The 17,658-nt window shown below is 42.8% G+C and overlaps 1 protein-coding gene across 1 annotated transcript in view; it reads left to right on the forward strand.

The window, feature by feature from the left end:
* RNF214 (ring finger protein 214) overlaps positions 1-17,658 on the forward strand; it is a 50,617-nt gene that overhangs the window by 682 nt on the left and 32,277 nt on the right. Inside the window, 5 exon segments of the mRNA XM_047877151.1 lie at positions 1,669-1,793; positions 4,001-4,511; positions 5,206-5,265; positions 10,884-11,024; positions 13,772-13,911. Of these exon segments, the coding sequence (XP_047733107.1) occupies positions 1,669-1,793; positions 4,001-4,511; positions 5,206-5,265; positions 10,884-11,024; positions 13,772-13,911 (977 nt within the window).

Genomic DNA, 17,658 nt, shown 5'->3' on the forward strand with positions numbered 1-17,658 from the left:
AGGGGGCCGGCGCTGGGCTCGCGGTGGGGGGCCCGAGCCAGAGGTGCGGGGGTCTCCGGCTCCAGGAAGCGGCGGGCTTAGAGGTCTCCGGTTGAAGCGGCTGTGGTCGCCCGGCGCCGCTTCCCCCATTGTCCCCTTCGCGGCCGTGCCCCGTCCTCCCCCGAGCCCCCGTGGCTCCCGGCGTCGCCGCCTCACTGGCGGCCGCCGCAGGATTCCCTTGACACGTTCGACTTCCCACCCCGCGCTGCAGCCTGCAGCGCGCGGTACCTGCCCCGCTCCCCCTTGGGCTCCGGCCGCGGAGTTGCCCGGAGGACCCGTGCCCTGCGCTCTCGTTTACCGGGCACCGAGGACCCGCGACCCCGGGCTCTGTTGGGGCAGGCTGTTTGCACCCGAGGGTGCAGTAATGGCGATTTGGGCCCGTTCTCGCCTAGGAGCTTTGTATAATGGGGGAAACTGAGGCACACAGGGTTCCTGGCCTGTGACTCAAGTGTTGATAAAGCCCAGTCTCCATACTTGCCCTGTGCGCGCTTGAAAGTGCCGGCGGGGGGGGAGGGGGGGGGAATACCTGTGATGCTATTAAAAACGGGAATTTAAACTAACCCTATGTTACACCCCCTAGCCGCCCCCCTTACATTCTCCTACCCCGCCCCCGCCACCTTTGTCTTCACTATAGAGGGCCGCGAGTTTGTCCTGCCTCACAAAGGATGACCTTTTGATCCAAAAAGGGCGTCAGTCCTGGTTCTCTGACTTGGATTACCCTGTTTTCCAGCTTCTCTTTTCCTGGGTAGACTAACCAAGATTCTTGTACTTTTTTGTACCCTTGTAGTAACTTTCAAGAGTCTGTATTTTTCTCAGTGAGTGGTTCTGAAACATTTCCCATCTGTGGGGAGCACACTGACAGTAAAAGCCGCTCGGATTGCCCGATACAGTATTGCTGTTTTTCCTCGCACACTCAACACCTCCAAAAAACTTCGCTTAAATTAATGAAGAATGCTTTTAATGACTTAAAAAGTGTAAGATGTTATCGATTGTTAGGCCCCCAAGTACGTTCTTTGTAAATAATACTACGTTAAGGTAGGCATGTGGACCATTTGGAAAATTCTCACAGACTAGGCTGTTTTTAAATCACCGTATTTCTGCCAAAAGTGAAAAAGCTTTGTGCAGACTCCTATTTATATAAATGTGGTGATTGCCGAGGATCGATGTCCACGGGGGCCTATTGTGGCCAAAAGGATCCTTTTTTTTTTTTTTTTTTTAATTTTTTTTTTTAACGTTTATTTATGTTTGAGACAGAGAGAGACAGAGCATGAACGGGGGAGGGTCAGAGAGAGAGGGAGACACAGAATCTGAAACAGGCTCCAGGCTCTGAGCAGTCAGCACAGAGCCCGACGCGGGGCTCGAACCCACATACCGCGACATCGTGACCTGAGCCAAAGTCGGACGCTTAACCGACTGAGCCACCCAGGCGCCCCCAAAAGGATCTTTTAAAACCCTGCTACAGGAAACTCTGAAGCCTTATTTTCTTCTGGGACCCAACTTTTTCTTTGTGTTTCTTTTCCTGGGACTCTGTTGTATGGATGTTCTGCAGAGGGTGGGGGCGGGGGGGGGGGGGGAGATACACTTGTTTTAACAGTTTGGAAACTTGTAGCCTGTAATTTGTTTCTGAAGGTACAGAGCATGATGGCGGCGGCGTCTGAGGTAGCTGGTGTGGTGTCCAATGCCCCCAATCCTCCAGAATCCTCTTCTAGTTTATGTGCTTCCAAATCAGACGAAGGTCTCCCAGACGGTCTAAGGTAATGTGTGCATACCTGACTGGGAAGGTTTCATTTGGGAGAAGGGCTTCTGAGATGGCTTCTTAGAGAAGCAGAGCTGGGCTTTCCTCTTTTTGGCTCCAGTGGCCCTGCACTAGATTAAGTACATCCATATGTGTATTTAGGGTACCTAACACAGCACCTGGTGGCCCTCGGCAGGCATGCTGAATATTTGTTGAGCAGATAGGTTAGAATACAGGGGATCAGACTTTTCCGAAAATGCAAATTTTTCACCACCCTACTTTACGTGGACTTTATGTTCATTTAATTACATGTGTGTGATATATATTATACCTACGTGTATATCTACCTCTTATACCTATATGTTTTGTTATAGTTGTATATGTTATCATGTATCATACCGGTATATTTGTATATGTCTTCTGTCTTACATAGAGATGTAGATATGTACACATATACATACATAAGGCACGTATATATCCATACACGCACAAATAGACATATACGTATATCATCTACAGATAAATAGATTGCTTTGTCAGTGTGGCTTACTGCTGTGCGTAGATATTCTGCCTTCCATCTAAACTCTTGAGGGCTGGAGCTATGATTGCAGCCTAGCATCTTAGAGCGCTTAATGCATAGTTACGCACAGTGTTGTACTAAATTGTATATTTCACCTCAACTCTAATTTTTTAAGCATACCTAGGACCTAATACAATGGATAATACTGTACTAACAGTTTTATATGTATTAACACAGTTAATCCTCCCAACAGGAGGTGCTGATATTATTATTCCCACTTACAGGTGAGGAAACTGAGACACAGAGAGGTAACTTGCCCAGGGTCGCCAACGAGGAGTCAGGATTCGAACCCAGGCCCGTCTGACTCCATAGTACTTAATAAATACTGGTTTACGTGAAGAGAGATTTGTTAGCGAAGGGGTAGTGGGGGCAACTGCTAAGTAAGCCTAACCATAAACTTGGACCTTCATTTTATAAGTAGAATCAGCCACATACTACTAGGAGTAATACTAGCAGCTGAGGTTTATTGAATATTTACTGTGCCAGGCTCTGTACTCAATACTTTCACACGCATGATTGCCTGCCATTCTCACAATAATCCTATTAGGAGGGTAAGATTTCTGGTTTACAAATGAATTGAAGTAACTTGCCCAGAGTCAAACAACCAGTAAATAGCAGAGTCAGGATTTACACCCAAGATATACTGGACTATATGCCCAAATTAATAACTAAGTGTCTTCCCCCCTCCTCCACTCCCTCAGGTAACTCTCAGGAAGGAATCAGCTAGAAGTGTTTATAAAGGTTTTCATATCCCAAGGTCTCTCCGTTTTATTTTGAACAGCCTGTACCTATTGAGAAAGGAAGGCACTGTGACCTAAAGCCTCAGTCGATGCTGGCTTGGGGTACTTACAGGCGTCAGTTGACAGAATCAGTTTTTTAAAAAAGAAGGGGCAAGGAAATTTAGCATAGATGTCATCATTCCTTGGTAAGATCCAACAGAGACTTACTGTTCTGAATGTGAGATGTCATCATAAATCCGTTTTAAAGATCTCTTCAAAAAGCAATGCATTAAATGGCCACGACAAACAACAAAACAACTATCCCAGTGTTGTATGTGTGTGTACTCGTCTGGGGTAAAATTTCTACTGACAGCTTCAGTACGGGATTCAAAATTGTCTTTGCCCCAGACAACTTGAAGTGAAGACGCTATGTTCTGGAAAATTCTCGAAGAACCTCAGAAGTGGTTCTGGTCAAAGATCTATATAAGGAATTTGAAAATTGTTTTTGGGACATGTGAGAGTGGAATATTTTTAAGTTAGTATTTTATTTATTAGAACATCACGTGTAACTAAGTTTGTACATGTAACTGAATGAAATAATGACAAGCATTAGGCTGTTTTATCGACGTTCCCCGAAGTTATTCAAATGGGATCTCAGAAATTTTTGGATCTTCAGAGTCATTTATGTGTGTTTATTGACCATCACTGGACGGTAAAGGTCTGTCTCCACAGCCCAGGTTCTTAAGCACCTATCTAACCAGGATGAAAATTGCTGGACAAGGACTAAGTTCCATTTCTTTCTGATGATTTTGGGGGGCTTGTGTAGCCTAGCTTTGTTCTTCTCGTCGTTATGTTGAAGGTATTATGTATTTAATCCTCCTTAAGGTTGGGTGAAGAGAGAAACTTTTTGTCTTATGTCTTTGATAGCCCCAAAGACCCTGCACAGAAGCACAAGAACTCACCTCTGTCGAGTGTAAGTAGCCAAACGATAACCAAGGAGAATAACAGAAATGTCCATTTGGAACACCCAGAGCAGAATCCTGGTTCATCAGCAGGTGACACTTCAGCAGCGCACCGGGCGGTTTTAGGAGAAAACTTGCTAGCCACAGCCCTTTGTCTTTCTGGCGGTGGGTCTCAGTCTGATTTGAAGGACGTGGCCAACACAGCAGGAGAGGAGGGGGACACGTGCCTCCGGGAGAGCCTCCATCCTGTCACTCGGTCTCTTAAGGCAGGGTGCCATACAAAGCAGCTTGCCTCCGGGAGTTGTTCTGAAGACAGATCCCCACAAGCCTCCATCCTAAAGGAAGGTAGCAGGGACACAGGCTTGGATTTCCGACCTGTAGTGCCTCCAGCAAATGGGGTTGAAGGAGTCAGAGTGGATCAGGATGATGATCAGGATAGCGCTTCCCTGAAGCTTTCTCAAAACATTGCTGTACAGGTCAAGTATCAAGTTTCTATTACTAAAATGGAATTTGGGCTCTTTATTTGTTTACATACTTATCGAGGGTAGGAGACATTTCTTCATAGGTGGCGGAGAACTATTCCGTCTCGTTTTTTTATCGGCAGCTATCGTACGATTTTCACACGGTGCCGTGTGAGGACATCCTTCCGGTGTTCAATAAATAATAAAGCCAGGAGCCAGTGTCTAATCATGGCAACTAGGAACTTTGTGACCTACATATAATCTCTTCCGCTGATTAATTGATCACAGTAGGTCATTAGCGTTCATATTTCCCATCTTTGTCCTTACAGGAGGAATCCTCGTGAATTCTCTGACCTCCGTCTTCAGAGCATTGCATCCTGCCTCCTAGTGATTGGTGTCTTTGTTGTAGGAGGAAGGATGGGCACAATAAGTTTAGGGGGCAAAATTCTTATGTCACACTCGAGGCTGTCTGTCAGTTCTTGGGTTTTGTTCAGGCTATTCTGTGGGATGGATATTCAATGCAGTATAGAGGCCAATGTCTCCTTGCCAGACCTGCGGTTTTCTCGTTAGGAAGCCAATAAGGGGAAAGCAAAAAAGATTAGCTTCTTAGTTACTTGTGGCAGATTTCTAGGTAAAATTACTAAAGAGTAATTCTGCCTTTTAAAATGTCTCTGAGTATTTCTGAATGTGATTCTTTCTTTCTTTATAGACTGACTTTAAGACGGCCGATTCAGAGGTAAACACAGATCAAGATATTGAAAAGAATCTGGTAAGTACTTAAAACGGTCACTGTAAATATATGAGACCATTAACTCAGACTATCTTGAGTCCTATCATCTCAGTTAGAAATGGTGCAGGAATCTCCTTTTAAAATCCCTGATGGATGGTTAGCTAACTTCTATTTGATCATTTTCAGAGATGGGAAACATTACTCATAAAGCAGCTGATTGTATTATCGTATTTGAGAAATAGCTCTGCTTTGTTGTTGTTATTTATTTATTTATTTTGAGAGAGCGAGCAAGCGAGCAGGGGAGGGGCAGAGAAAGAGGGAGAGAGGGGATCTCAAGCTGTCTCTGCGCTGTCAGCACAGAGCCTGATGCGGGGCTTGATCTCACAAACCGTGAAATCATGACCTGAGCTGAAATGGAGGGTCAGACGCTTAAGTGACCGAGCCAGCCCCGGCGCTCCTCTGATTGTCAGGGTCTGTTCTGAGGTGAGGACAGACCCTCTAACACTGCTTGTTAGAGTGTTCTCTTGAGCTCTGTAGAGTAAATCCAAACTCCCCTTTGCTCGTTTGCTCTATGTATACTTGAAGTGTTTTTTATGCCTCTTCCCCTCCCCCCTCAAGTCTGAATCTTTCCAGAAAAAAACCATCTCCAGACATTTTTAACGTTCTTCTTTGCTTCGTGGGATACATTTTCCAGCCCTTCCGTCACCCTGCTTACTTTTCCACAGGGACATGTTCCATCTTATCAGTGCTTTGAAAATGTGATCCTAAGAGCTAAGTGCAATAATCCAAATACAGAAGAAGTAATTCACAGCACGGTGGGATTCTCGTTCTCTTTCGTGCCAGACGCTATTTCTTAAGCTTACCTGTGGCAGTCTCCTCACCTTTTGAGCTTTCCATAAAACATCTGTCAGGTCTTTTTCTGGTGTATTATTGAGTCATATCTTCCCTTTTTATTCCTGGTAATTGGTTTTTTAAAACCTCAAGAGCTGCCCGTGAATCGTTGTGAAAATGGTCTCTTTGAACTATCCCTGGCATTTTGTGGCAAAAACTTCCCTTCCATACAAGTGTACGGATATCAAAATATGCATTTTTCAAGAGGAAGGGTGAGGCTGGGAAAGGCGCCCTCGCATGGGAAGAGGTCTTAGGGTAATATGTGTTAGCTGAGTGGGGAAGAAAGAGGAAAAGTGCTTGCAGCAACCAACTAGATAAGAAAGGGGATATTTAGTCAAGCTGAAGAAACTGAAGGGCAGATGGAAGGAAGGAAGTTATGGGAGCGCATTAACCAGATGAAGCGAGAAGAGTTTTTAGATAGAGAGTAGCAACTTAGGCATTATTCATAAGAGGCGGGTAAGGAGACCCTACAGATGAGCAAGCTGATGGAGGCGTCCTGGGGGAAAACTGAGCTAGAAGAGAGGCTCCAGGGAAAGCGGGTAGAGTTCGCCGTTTCTTGAGCACTTATTCTAAGCACTTTCATCCAGAGTATTTATTTTGTCCCCACTATACAACAGTTCCGATGTCTATAGCAATCCAAGGGACCAGCTAAGTTACACAGAAGCTTTAGCATCAGTCTGAAGCAGGAGCAGAAACCATGAAGCCATTGGGCCATAAGAGGCCTGGAGTTACATTTTGCATGGCTGTGTTCTTTCGGGTGGTGGTGTGGCCCATGTGCTTTTAAAAAGGCAGTGGAGCCAGGCCTTAAGGAGGGCGCTTGTTGGGATGAACGCTGGGTATTTTATGTAAGTGATGAATCACTGGGTTCTACTCCTGAAGCCAGTACTGCACTGTATGTTAACTAACTTGAATTTAAATAAATACGTTAAAAGGAAAGAAAAGAAAAAAGGCGACCATTATTTTCTCTGGGCCAAAAAGCCTCAAGCTTAGTGGTTGTTCACAGTTAAGGAATGATGAAAAATTTATATGCTTTGACCCATTTATCCCACTTACTTGAATTTATTCTCCCCAAATAACTAAAAGTTCAGTAGAAGGCAAGAGCTGTGTAGCCAATGGTATTCATTTTTTTTTGTTTTTGTTTTTAATGGAAACAACCAACCCTTGAAAATGAACTATATGCAACGCGGAAAATACTTCTGATATAATATTGAATGAATTAAGGCAAATGCAAACCATCTACATGATAACAACAACAACCATGGAAAAATATGCCTGCAAATGGCCTCATACAGATAGTGTCTTCCTGGAAAGAGAGAGGTCACAGCAGGAGACTCTTCTATTGGTAAACATTAAACAAATCAGGAGATCAAAGTGTGGGGAGCTGGAGAGGGGTAGAAGCGGAGGTGCATCTGTTCATTCTGTGTTGTCTATGGAGCGGCCAGTGCAAGTGCTGTCGAGGACCTCCCTCCACCCCCTCACGTTTCCCAGCCTCAGTCACTGGTGTAAACCGTTGTGATATTTGTCATGGCTACCTGTGTTTTTATCCTGTTTATCTTTTTATTGAAAAAAAAAGTTCTTTCATATTATTTTTGAAAAAGAGAGAGAAAGAGAGTACGAGCAGGGGAGGGGCAGAGAGAGAGGGAGACAGGATCCGAAATGGGCTCTGTGCTGACAGCAGACAGCCCGATGGCAGGACTCGAACTTGCCAACTGTGAGATGTGACCTGAGTGCAAGTCGTATGCTCAACCGACTGAGCCACCCAGGTGCCCCATTATTCTGCTTTCCTTAATGATGTTCTCAGAATTGACTTTAAATGTGATCTCTCTTTTTACCTGGTTGCGTCTTAAGTAATAGTGATGTTGTGTTAGTTACATTTTTAATGCATATTGAAATTAATATAAAACTTTTTTTTTTTTTAAATTTTTTTTTTTTCAACGTTAATTTATTTTTGGGACAGAGAGAGACAGAGCATGAACGGGGGAGGGGCAGAGAGAGAGGGAGACACAGAATCGGAAACAGGCTCCAGGCTCCGAGCCATCAGCCCAGAGCCTGACGCGGGGCTCGAACTCCCGGACCGCGAGATCGTGACCTGGCTGAAGTCGGACGCTTAACCGACTGCGCCACCCAGGCGCCCCATAAAACTATTTTTAAAAAGCAGTGGAGGTAGGCAGGTGTTAACCTTGGTGGCAATACAAGAAACTTGGCTCCTGTTTTGTTTCCCTTTTTGTGCATTTATGGTAATGTCCCACTGCCTGCACTTGGAATTGTAACTTCTGATCCTTGGAACTAATTAGCCACCCATGAAGCAAAGTAACTTTGACCTCTTACAAAGATGATTTGGATCGAGTATTTTACTATGTACCTTTCAGTTCTTTGGGTGCATAAATAGTATGTACCTTCAGCCTTCTTGCCATGAAACTGGTGGGGTTTTTTTTGCCATCCTGAGTTGTTCTAAATATGCATTGTGGACAGAGAAGGTACCACAAAGAAATAAAGGGAAAGAGCTGTGGTTAAAAAAGAAAAGATTCCTCTTATCTACCAGTTGCATACTGGTCCTTAATCTTTCTTTAACTTTTCTTGGGTTAAAATCCTCTTCCAGAATGTAGTTGGTTTTTTTTTTTTTTTTTTGGTTTTGAGAGAGAGGGTGCAGGTGAGTGAGGGGCAGAGAGAGTCCCACTAGGGGCAGAGAGAGAAAGAGAGGATCGGGGCTCACCTGAGATGGGGCTTGGGCTCACCCAGTATGGAGCTTGAACTCACAAACATTATGACCTGAGCCAAAGTCAGATGCTTAACGAACGGAGCCACCCAGGTGCTCCCAAAATGTTTTGAAGACATTAATTCTCATCTCAGAAAAATGTATCTCCCTCCCCCACCCCAATTTCAGGGAGTTCAGAGATCCCTGAGGCCCAGCCATAGACCTCCGGTTCAGAATCCCTGTAACTGTGTGACAGTGAGGCGTCATCTGAGGAGCCTTAGTCATGTTTCAGCACCTGGACTAAGGACTAGCTCATCACAAAGCTAAAGTTCCATCTTGAGGGCTTATTTTTTATTATCACAATGTGATACGTTTTCCTTCATTCCCTTCTTTTTTTTTAAATTTTTAAAAATGTTTTATTTTTTGGGGGGAGAGAGACAGAGTGCAAGTGGGGGAGGGGCAGAGAGACACACACACACACACACACACACACACACACACACACACAGAATCTGAAGCAGGCTCCAGGCCCTGAGCTGTCAGCACAGAGCCTGGTGTGGGGCTCGAACTCACAAACCATGAGATCATGACCTGAGCCGAAGTCAGGCGCTTAACCAACTGAGCCACCCAGACGCCCCTCCTTCATTCACTTCTAAAACCTGTCTTTTCTTTGAAAATAATTATCTTTTTCTTTTTAATTTTTTTACCATTTATTTTATTTTTAAAATTTTTTTTAAACATTTATTCGTTTTTGAGAGACACAGAGAGACAGAGTGTGAATGGGGGAAGGGCAGAGAGAGAGGGAGACACAGAATCCGAAGCAGGGTCCAGGCTCTGAGCTGTCAGCAAAGAGCCCGACGTGGGGCTCAAACTCACGAGCCGTGAGATCATGACCTGAGCTGAAGTGGATGCTTAACCGACTGAGCCACCCAGGCGCCCCGTAAGGTTTATTTTTGAGAGACAGAAGGAGAGAGAGAGAGTGCGTGCACAAGTGGGGAAGGGGTGGGGTGGGGGCGGGCAGAGGATCTGTAGCAGGCTCTGTGCTGATGGCAGAGAGCCTGATGCAGGGCTCAACCCATGAACCTCCACAAGATCATGCCCTGAGCTGAAGTCAGATGCTTAACTGATTGAGCTACCCAGTGCCCCAAAATAGTTATCTTTTAATGAACAAGTTCAGTTGAATGCTCTTAGTTTAAATTTTACATGGGCTGCCTTACACCAAATCTGTTTTAAATTGACTGTCTTTAAGTTTTAGTGTCCCTTTGAAAGGTCACCATCACTTTTCTTGATTTATGGGTGTGGGGAGGCAGAACACTGCAGTTCTCAGAAGCCTTAACTTCTACTCCATTACGTGAGAGTTTATTGATTGGCCCAATCTGAATACCATGTTCCTCAGACCCCTTTAGTGGATCTCTCCATTTTTAGCACTAGTGACCAGTAAGGAATCCTATTTTCTGGATGCATTCTTGAGTAGGTGATCTGTTTTTTGGTCTTTGCCCATTCATTTCTTCTTGCTCTGATAAAATGCCTCCTTCCTCTTATTCCCTAGAGCAGCGATTGCCAAACTTTTCTGTAAAATGTCTGATGGTAAATGTCTTAGTTTTGGGGGCTCTATGGGTTTTGTTTTAACCATTCCATTCATTGTAGTATAAAAGCAACTTGTAAGCCATGTGGGTAGTTCCTATAAAACTTATTGATAAAAGCAGACAGTGGCTGGATTTGGCCCACAGGCCATACGTTGCCAGACCCTGCCTTAGCGAAGTGTTGTGCGATAGAATGTCCCCTAATGATGGAAATGTCTTGTATCTTGTGCCATCTAGTATGGTAGCCTTTTGTTATTTGTGGCTACCCAGTACTTGGAATGTGGGTGGCTAGGTTACTGAGGGGCCGTATTTTTAAATTCTCTTATCTTAAATGATTTTAATTTATAAAGCCACACATGGCCAGCCAGCAGTTAGAATATTGGATTGCACATCCTAGGGCTCTGCACAATGCCTTGAATGGGCATCTGGTGAATGTTTTTTTGCAGTTAGATCAGGGAATTACACTTTCCTTCTCTTGTTACAAATAGGACAAAATGATGACGGAGAGAACCCTGTTGAAGGAACGTTACCAGGAGGTCCTGGACAAGCAGAGGCAAGTGGAGAATCAGCTCCAAGTGCAGTTAAAACAACTTCAGCAAAGGAGGGAAGAAGAAATGAAGAATCACCAGGTATTCTGTTTATTAAAATTGTCAGTAAGTAAAGCTACACTTCCTAATCAAACTTTAATTTTGTTTCTGAATTAATAGAAATAGAAGGGCAGTATTTATCTTTTAACGGTTGTCTTAGAATTTTAGGGATCAAAAGAATTTTTGAAGGCATCTTGTTCAAGCTCCCACTAGTATTTTAGTTCAGAGAAAAAAGTTATTTACTTAGCATATTTTGATGACACAGTTGACTGTCTACCTGGAAAACCACGTGATTAGACTCTTATGTTACATTAAAACATACAATTCTAGGTAGATTAAAACTCTATGTGTGAAAACTGGGAAAAATATAAATTAGAAGAAAGTTTAGGAGCATATTTATGAAACCTCAAGTTGCAAGAGGTCATTTTAAGCCAGGCAGAAAACCCAGAAGCCATAAGAAAATGAACCAACTGTATTATATGTAATTTAAAACTTTTGATAGGGCACATGATACAAAAACCAGTCAGAAGATCAATGTCAGACTGGGAAAATGTTTGTGGCACACCTGATGAACAGTTTAATATCCATATCTGTGTTCTGAGACTCTTACACATTCATGGTAAAAGTCAGATACTCTAGAGAAAAATCAGGAAAGGTTATTCTATAGCTTCCTATTGCTCCTGTGACAAATTACCGTGAATTTGGCAGCTGAACATGACACACATTTATTACCTCACAGTACTATAGGCCAGAAGTCCAACCTGGGTGTCACTGGGCTAAAATCCAAGTATTGGCAGGGTTGTATCCCTTTCTGGGGACTTGGGGAGAGTACCTCTCTCTGCATTTCTAGCTTCTAGAGGCTGCTTGCGTTCCTTGACTTGTGGCGCCATTCTCCCTCCTCCAAGTCAGCAGATTTCCATCTCTGACCATTCTTCCCTAATCACATATTCATCTGATCACACCTGATCCACTTTTAAAGACCTGCATGATTAGGTTGGCTGTATCCAGATGACCCAGGATTATCTCCCCATATCCAGGTCTTTACCTTAGTCACACCTGCACAGTGTCTGTTCCCATGGAAGGTAGCATATTTGCAGGTCCCAGGGATTAGGTTAGATTTGATTAGATGACCATGTGGACATATTTGGGGGGGGGGGGGCTATTATTTTGCCTACAGCAATTATAAATGGCAATTCACAGAAGAGAAAAAGCAAGTGGATAATAAACATGAAAAGAAGCCCAACCTCACTGGTATTCATTCATTCATTCACTCAGCATTTTCTGAGTTCCTGATCTGAGCTCTGCAGATTTAATGGTAAAGAAAACGTAGTCTCTGCATTGAATGCTTCTTTGAGTTGGAGGAAGCAGACATTAAAAACAGTAAAGGATGGGAGTTAGGAAAATGCTCCCTAAAATTATTAGATACCATTCCTCTCTCTCCCCTCAAGAGATTGGCAAAAATGAAATAAATTGTCACGGTGAGGAAAAATGAACTCTTTTCAGACATTTGTAGGTGTATGCATTGTTACAACCTTTTTGGAAAAGTTGTTAAGAATTATCAGTTAGGGGCACCTAGATGGCTCAGTCGGTTCGGCACCTGACTTAGCTCAGGTCATGATCTCAATAGCTTGTGGGTTCGAGCCCCGTGTCGGGCTCTGTGCTGACAGGTCAGATCCTGGAGCCTGCTTGGATTCTGTGTCTCCCTCTCTCTCTGCCTTTCCGTGCTCACACTCTGTTTCTCTCTCTTAAAAATAAACATTAAAAAAATTTTTTTTAATTAAAAAAAATTATCAGTTAAAACTTAAATGTTCTGTGACCTAGCGATCGTATTATTAAGTCTGTTCTACAGAAATAAACATTTTTATATGAAAACATAGACATAGAGTATTTATTGCAGTATGGTGTGTAGTTACCAAAAAAACTGGAATCAACTTAATGGACTCTTAATGTAGATGGTTGGATAAATTGGATATATACATATTATGTCTTATACAGCTATTTTTAAGTTAAATCTATATTGACAGTGTGTTTACATCAAAAAGTTATGTGTTTACAAAAAAGATGTGTTTACATCAAGTGGAAAAAAGGATGGCAAATAACATGTATAAAATCCTCTCATTTGGAAAAAACACAAAAGCAAAGAAATACATATTTAAGTATACATGTGTTTGTGTAAGAATAGAGAGAGATGTGAAAGTCTGCTCCAACATCATGTTGGTTATGGGTGGAATTGGGGTGGACAGGGAGTGACCTATCACTTTTTTATTATTTGACTTCTTACTACAAATGTATACGTATATGTACATACATACATACATATATAAACCCTCACACACATATATATATATATATATATATATATATATACATATATATGTAAACACACATAATTAAGTAGAACCTTAACAAAACAAAACAAAACCATATTTGTTGGAAATAGGAAATCCCCACCCTGTACAGGCATTCTTTTCAGGTGTTCATTCAGCCTTTACCCAAACACGAGTAATGGAGAGGTTATTCCCTCAGAAGGCAGTAAATTCCATTTTTGAACAGTAGGGATTGTTAGAAATTCTTTGTCCTCCTGAGTTGAAATCTACTTTATTGTAACTTTCTCTCTTACATCTAAATACTGGCTTTCTGAGCCACTTATGAACCAGATTCCTTCAGTTCAAGTTGAATTTACTAAAGTCAATGTGTTAATTTGTGTTAGTTAAAAATAACCTTCAGACCAAAAGAACTAATTTGTTTCCTTCTTTATTTGTGTGTGGCTGTAATTATGGGGGACTCAGGAGATATTGAAGGCTATCCAGGATGTAACAATAAAGCGAGAAGAAACAAAAAAGAAGATAGAGAAAGAAAAGAAGGAGTTTTTGCAGAAGGAGCAGGATCTGAAAGCTGAAATTGAGAAGCTTTGTGAGAAGGGCAGAAGGTAAATGATGCTGTTTAGAGTAGAACCCTGCACGTATGTATATATTTGTGCATAAGTAGCCAGTTGTGTTTATGTTCCTACTTCCTTTTCTTTTGGTCTAGTTCTTATTTGAAAAACAAGTGCACAAATAAAATCCTGTAATGACTTCAGCGTTTTCAGCACCTTGTTGTAGATTCAATAAAAAAAAATTTCAGATTCGATAATACCTTAAAATAATAGCAGCTGCTTGTTGGGTCCTAAGTATGATTAAGATTTTGAAATGCATCTAACAACCACTTCGCTTGTTTTGAACCTGGTTCTTCAGAAGTTCAGGGTATGGAAGTACTCTGATTATGTTATTCACTAAAACAGATTTCAAACAGTAACATCGTAAGTAAGCTGTTTGGAGAGAATTATTTAGTGGATCTATGTTCTCTTCTGGGCATTGTAGTAAGAACAAAGTAGGTGTAGAATTTGGTCGGATTTTCAGTTTTCCAACTTTCTTAATGTTGAAATAAAAATAACTGCGAACACTGATGATTTTATTTAAATTGTAAAATGCGCTTTTATTTGTCACTAAAATCTTGGCTTGCTGGTGAGTGAAAAGTAGCAAGCTCATCGGTTGAATCATTTTTCCAAGCATGAAAGATGGTAACCGTGAAAGGTCAACATGAAAAAGCACATTTGGGAAAGAGCCTAAGGATCAGTCTGTTTTGTTGACACTCAAATGATGGATGGTTACAAGTTGGGTCGGTTGTCCGTGCTGATCCATGTGCCAGCAGTTATGAAGAGTGTGCTGGGACCATAACGCCATACCTGATGTTGTTAGTGATCCAAACCGCTGCCACTACCTGCTGACAGCATGGCCTTTGTCATCGTCTTCACGGTCTGCAAGGGGGAGGAGGTGAAACACATGTGATGCGAGCAACTCAGCAGCAGACATCTTAGCAAAAGCTAGGAAGGGGAGTCTGTAATTATATTCTAGGCTCTGTGAAAGATTTCCTTTTGCTGTGTACTCTACGCTCTTAACATATCTCTGACCGCTTTCTTTACCTTCTGGTTGGATGGCCCCGGAGTGGTTGATACTAACAGTTTGCTGCTTGTGCTCTTGAAGATCCAATTGGGTGTTTTTACGTGTGTTGTGAATGTTAGAATGGTGCTTTCTGTCATTTGTTTTGTGGCGTGTGGGGTTCACTTTTCCAGAAGCAGGAGGAAGAAGTCTTCTGTGTGTATCTTTGTTCAGGCAGTGATAGAGGTTTTGTTTCGCATTCCGTCATCCGTAGTAACTGTGGGCACAGAGCTTTTGCTCATTGTGCTAGTCTGCTCAGGCTGCCGTAACAGAGTACCACAGACTGGGTGACTTAACAGAAATGTAAAAATAAAAGGAAAAGAAAAAGAAAGGATAATAATTAGAATCAGGATGAGCAATAAAAACAAGAGCAACAACAACAGCAACGCAGAAGTGTATCATCTCACAAGTTCCAGAGGCTGGAAGTCCAAGGTTAAGATGCCAGCAGGGCTGGTTTCTGGTGAAGCTGCCGTCTTGGCTTGCAGACACCGCTGCCTTCTTGCTCTGTCCTCACATGGCCTTTCTCCTCTGGGTGTGCACACTCCTGCTCTCTTTCCTCTTCGTATAAGGACACCAGTCCTCCCGGATTAGATCCCCGTCCTTATGCCCTCATTTAACTTCAATTACTTCCTTAAAGGCCTTCTCTCCAAATACAGTCACACTGCTGGTTAGAGTTTCAACACAGGAATTTTGGGACACATTTCAGTCCATAACAGTCATATTTCCTGTTTGTAGCTCTTTCGTTCAGTCAGTCAGTGTTTATGGAGTGTCTTCTGTGAGCCAGACAATATGGGCCTAGAGAATAAAAAGCCCTCAAGGGGGGCACCTGGGTGGCTCAGTCCGTTAAGCCGTCAACTTCCGCTCAGGTCATGATCTCACGGTCAGTGAGTTCAAGCCCTGCATCGAGCTTTGTGCTAACAGCTCAGAGCCTGGAGCCTGCTTCGGATTCTGTGTCTCCTTCTCTCTCTGCTCCTCCCCTGCTTGCGCTCTCTCTCTCTCGAAAATTAAAAAACGTTAAAAAAAAAAAAAGTCCTCAAGGAGCTTATTGTTTAATAAGGGAAATGATAATATAATGATACCATATAGTGGTGGTATGAGGTCCGGACTGGGTAGGAGGAGTCAAAGAGGGCTTCCCGGAGAAAGTGATCCCAGAAATAAATCCCGAAAGATAAAGGGGAACGTGAACACCAAATGCAATGGATGATCCTTGGTTTGATCCTGGATTAAACAAATAAACTGTAAAGGACGTTTTGGAATAAATGGGAAAATTTGAATATGGATTACATATTAGATAGTGTGTTGATATTAAATATTTGGGATACTGTGGGTTATGCTGTTGAATGTTTATGTTGAAGATTGTTCTTGTTTTTTAAGAGATACTTGCTGGAGTTTTAGGGGCTAGGTGTAAGGATGTCTGTAACTTTCAGATGGTTCCGAGAGAGACAAAACGAATGTGGCAAGTAAGGGTAACAACTGATGAAGCTAGATGAAGGGCACGTGTTTATTACACTATTCTCTTGATTTTTCTTTTGGATTGAAACGTTCAAAGGTAGAGTTATAGGGTGGGGGTAGACACCAGGAGGAATTAAAGGGGCAAAGAATAGGGCAAAGACCTTGCAGGCAGGAGGCCTACAGATGAGAGAGCCACACTGAGCTGTTAGCTGGGCCGGAATGAGGCCAGTGAAGTAGTGGGAAGCTGGTCACAAAAGATTCCTATGTTGTGTTCAGGAGTTTGGGTTTTTCCCTGATAGAGATATTGAAAGATTTTAAGGGAGGAGAGGTATCAAAGGATGAGCTTTGCATTTTAGATAAATGACTTTGGCAGGTGGAAAGCAGGTGGGAGTAGCTTGCAGGGCCACTTAGGAGATGTCTCTGTCAGAGCCTGTGTCACTCTGGCGCCAGCGGGGAGGAGAGAAGGGAACGCATTTGTCAGGAGCACTGGGAGGTGACAGGGAGGAGCTGGTGTAACTCCCATATTTCTGGCTCTGAAAATGGGGGAAATAATGGGGTTCTTTTGTAAGGTGTCTTAGCCATTTTATCTTACAAGTTTCAACTTAATTCTGCCTACTTTGTGACATCTTCCTTATCCACTTCTTCCTGAACTAATTTCTGATTTCTCCCTCCTCAGAACATCTATACAGCTCTCTGACCATTTAATGCTTATTTTTATATTGTACCCTACATTTTTTTCCCACCTGTGTATGTCTCAGCTGCCCACTTACATTGTAAGCCTCTTGAGGATAAATACTAGATTCTCTCTGTGTATAGGTAATTAAAAAAATTCATTCTTATATTCTTTTCCAGTACTCAGTTCATTGCTATATAACTGGTAATTATTTGACAAGTATTTGTTGAATCACTGGATAGCAAATTAAGAGAATTTCACATTGGGGCGCCTGGGTGGCTCAGTCAGTTCAGCATCTGACTCTTGGTTTCAGCTCAGGTCATGAACTCATGGTTCATGAGTTCAAGCCCCGTGTCTGGCTCCACTCTGACACTGCGGAGCCTGATTGGGATTCTCTCTCCCCTCTTCTCTACCCCTCCCCTGTTCTCTCTCTCTTTCTCTTTCAAAATAAATAATTTTTTCAAAAAAGAATTTTAGGGGCCCCTGGGTGGCTCAGTTGGTTGAACATCTGACTTCGGCTCAGGTCATGATCTCACAGTTTGTGGGTTCGAGCCCTGCCTTGGGTTCTGTGCTG

The sequence above is a fragment of the Prionailurus viverrinus genome, chromosome D1, assembly GCF_022837055.1.
Source record: "Prionailurus viverrinus isolate Anna chromosome D1, UM_Priviv_1.0, whole genome shotgun sequence".
Taxonomy (NCBI): Eukaryota; Metazoa; Chordata; class Mammalia; order Carnivora; family Felidae; genus Prionailurus; species Prionailurus viverrinus.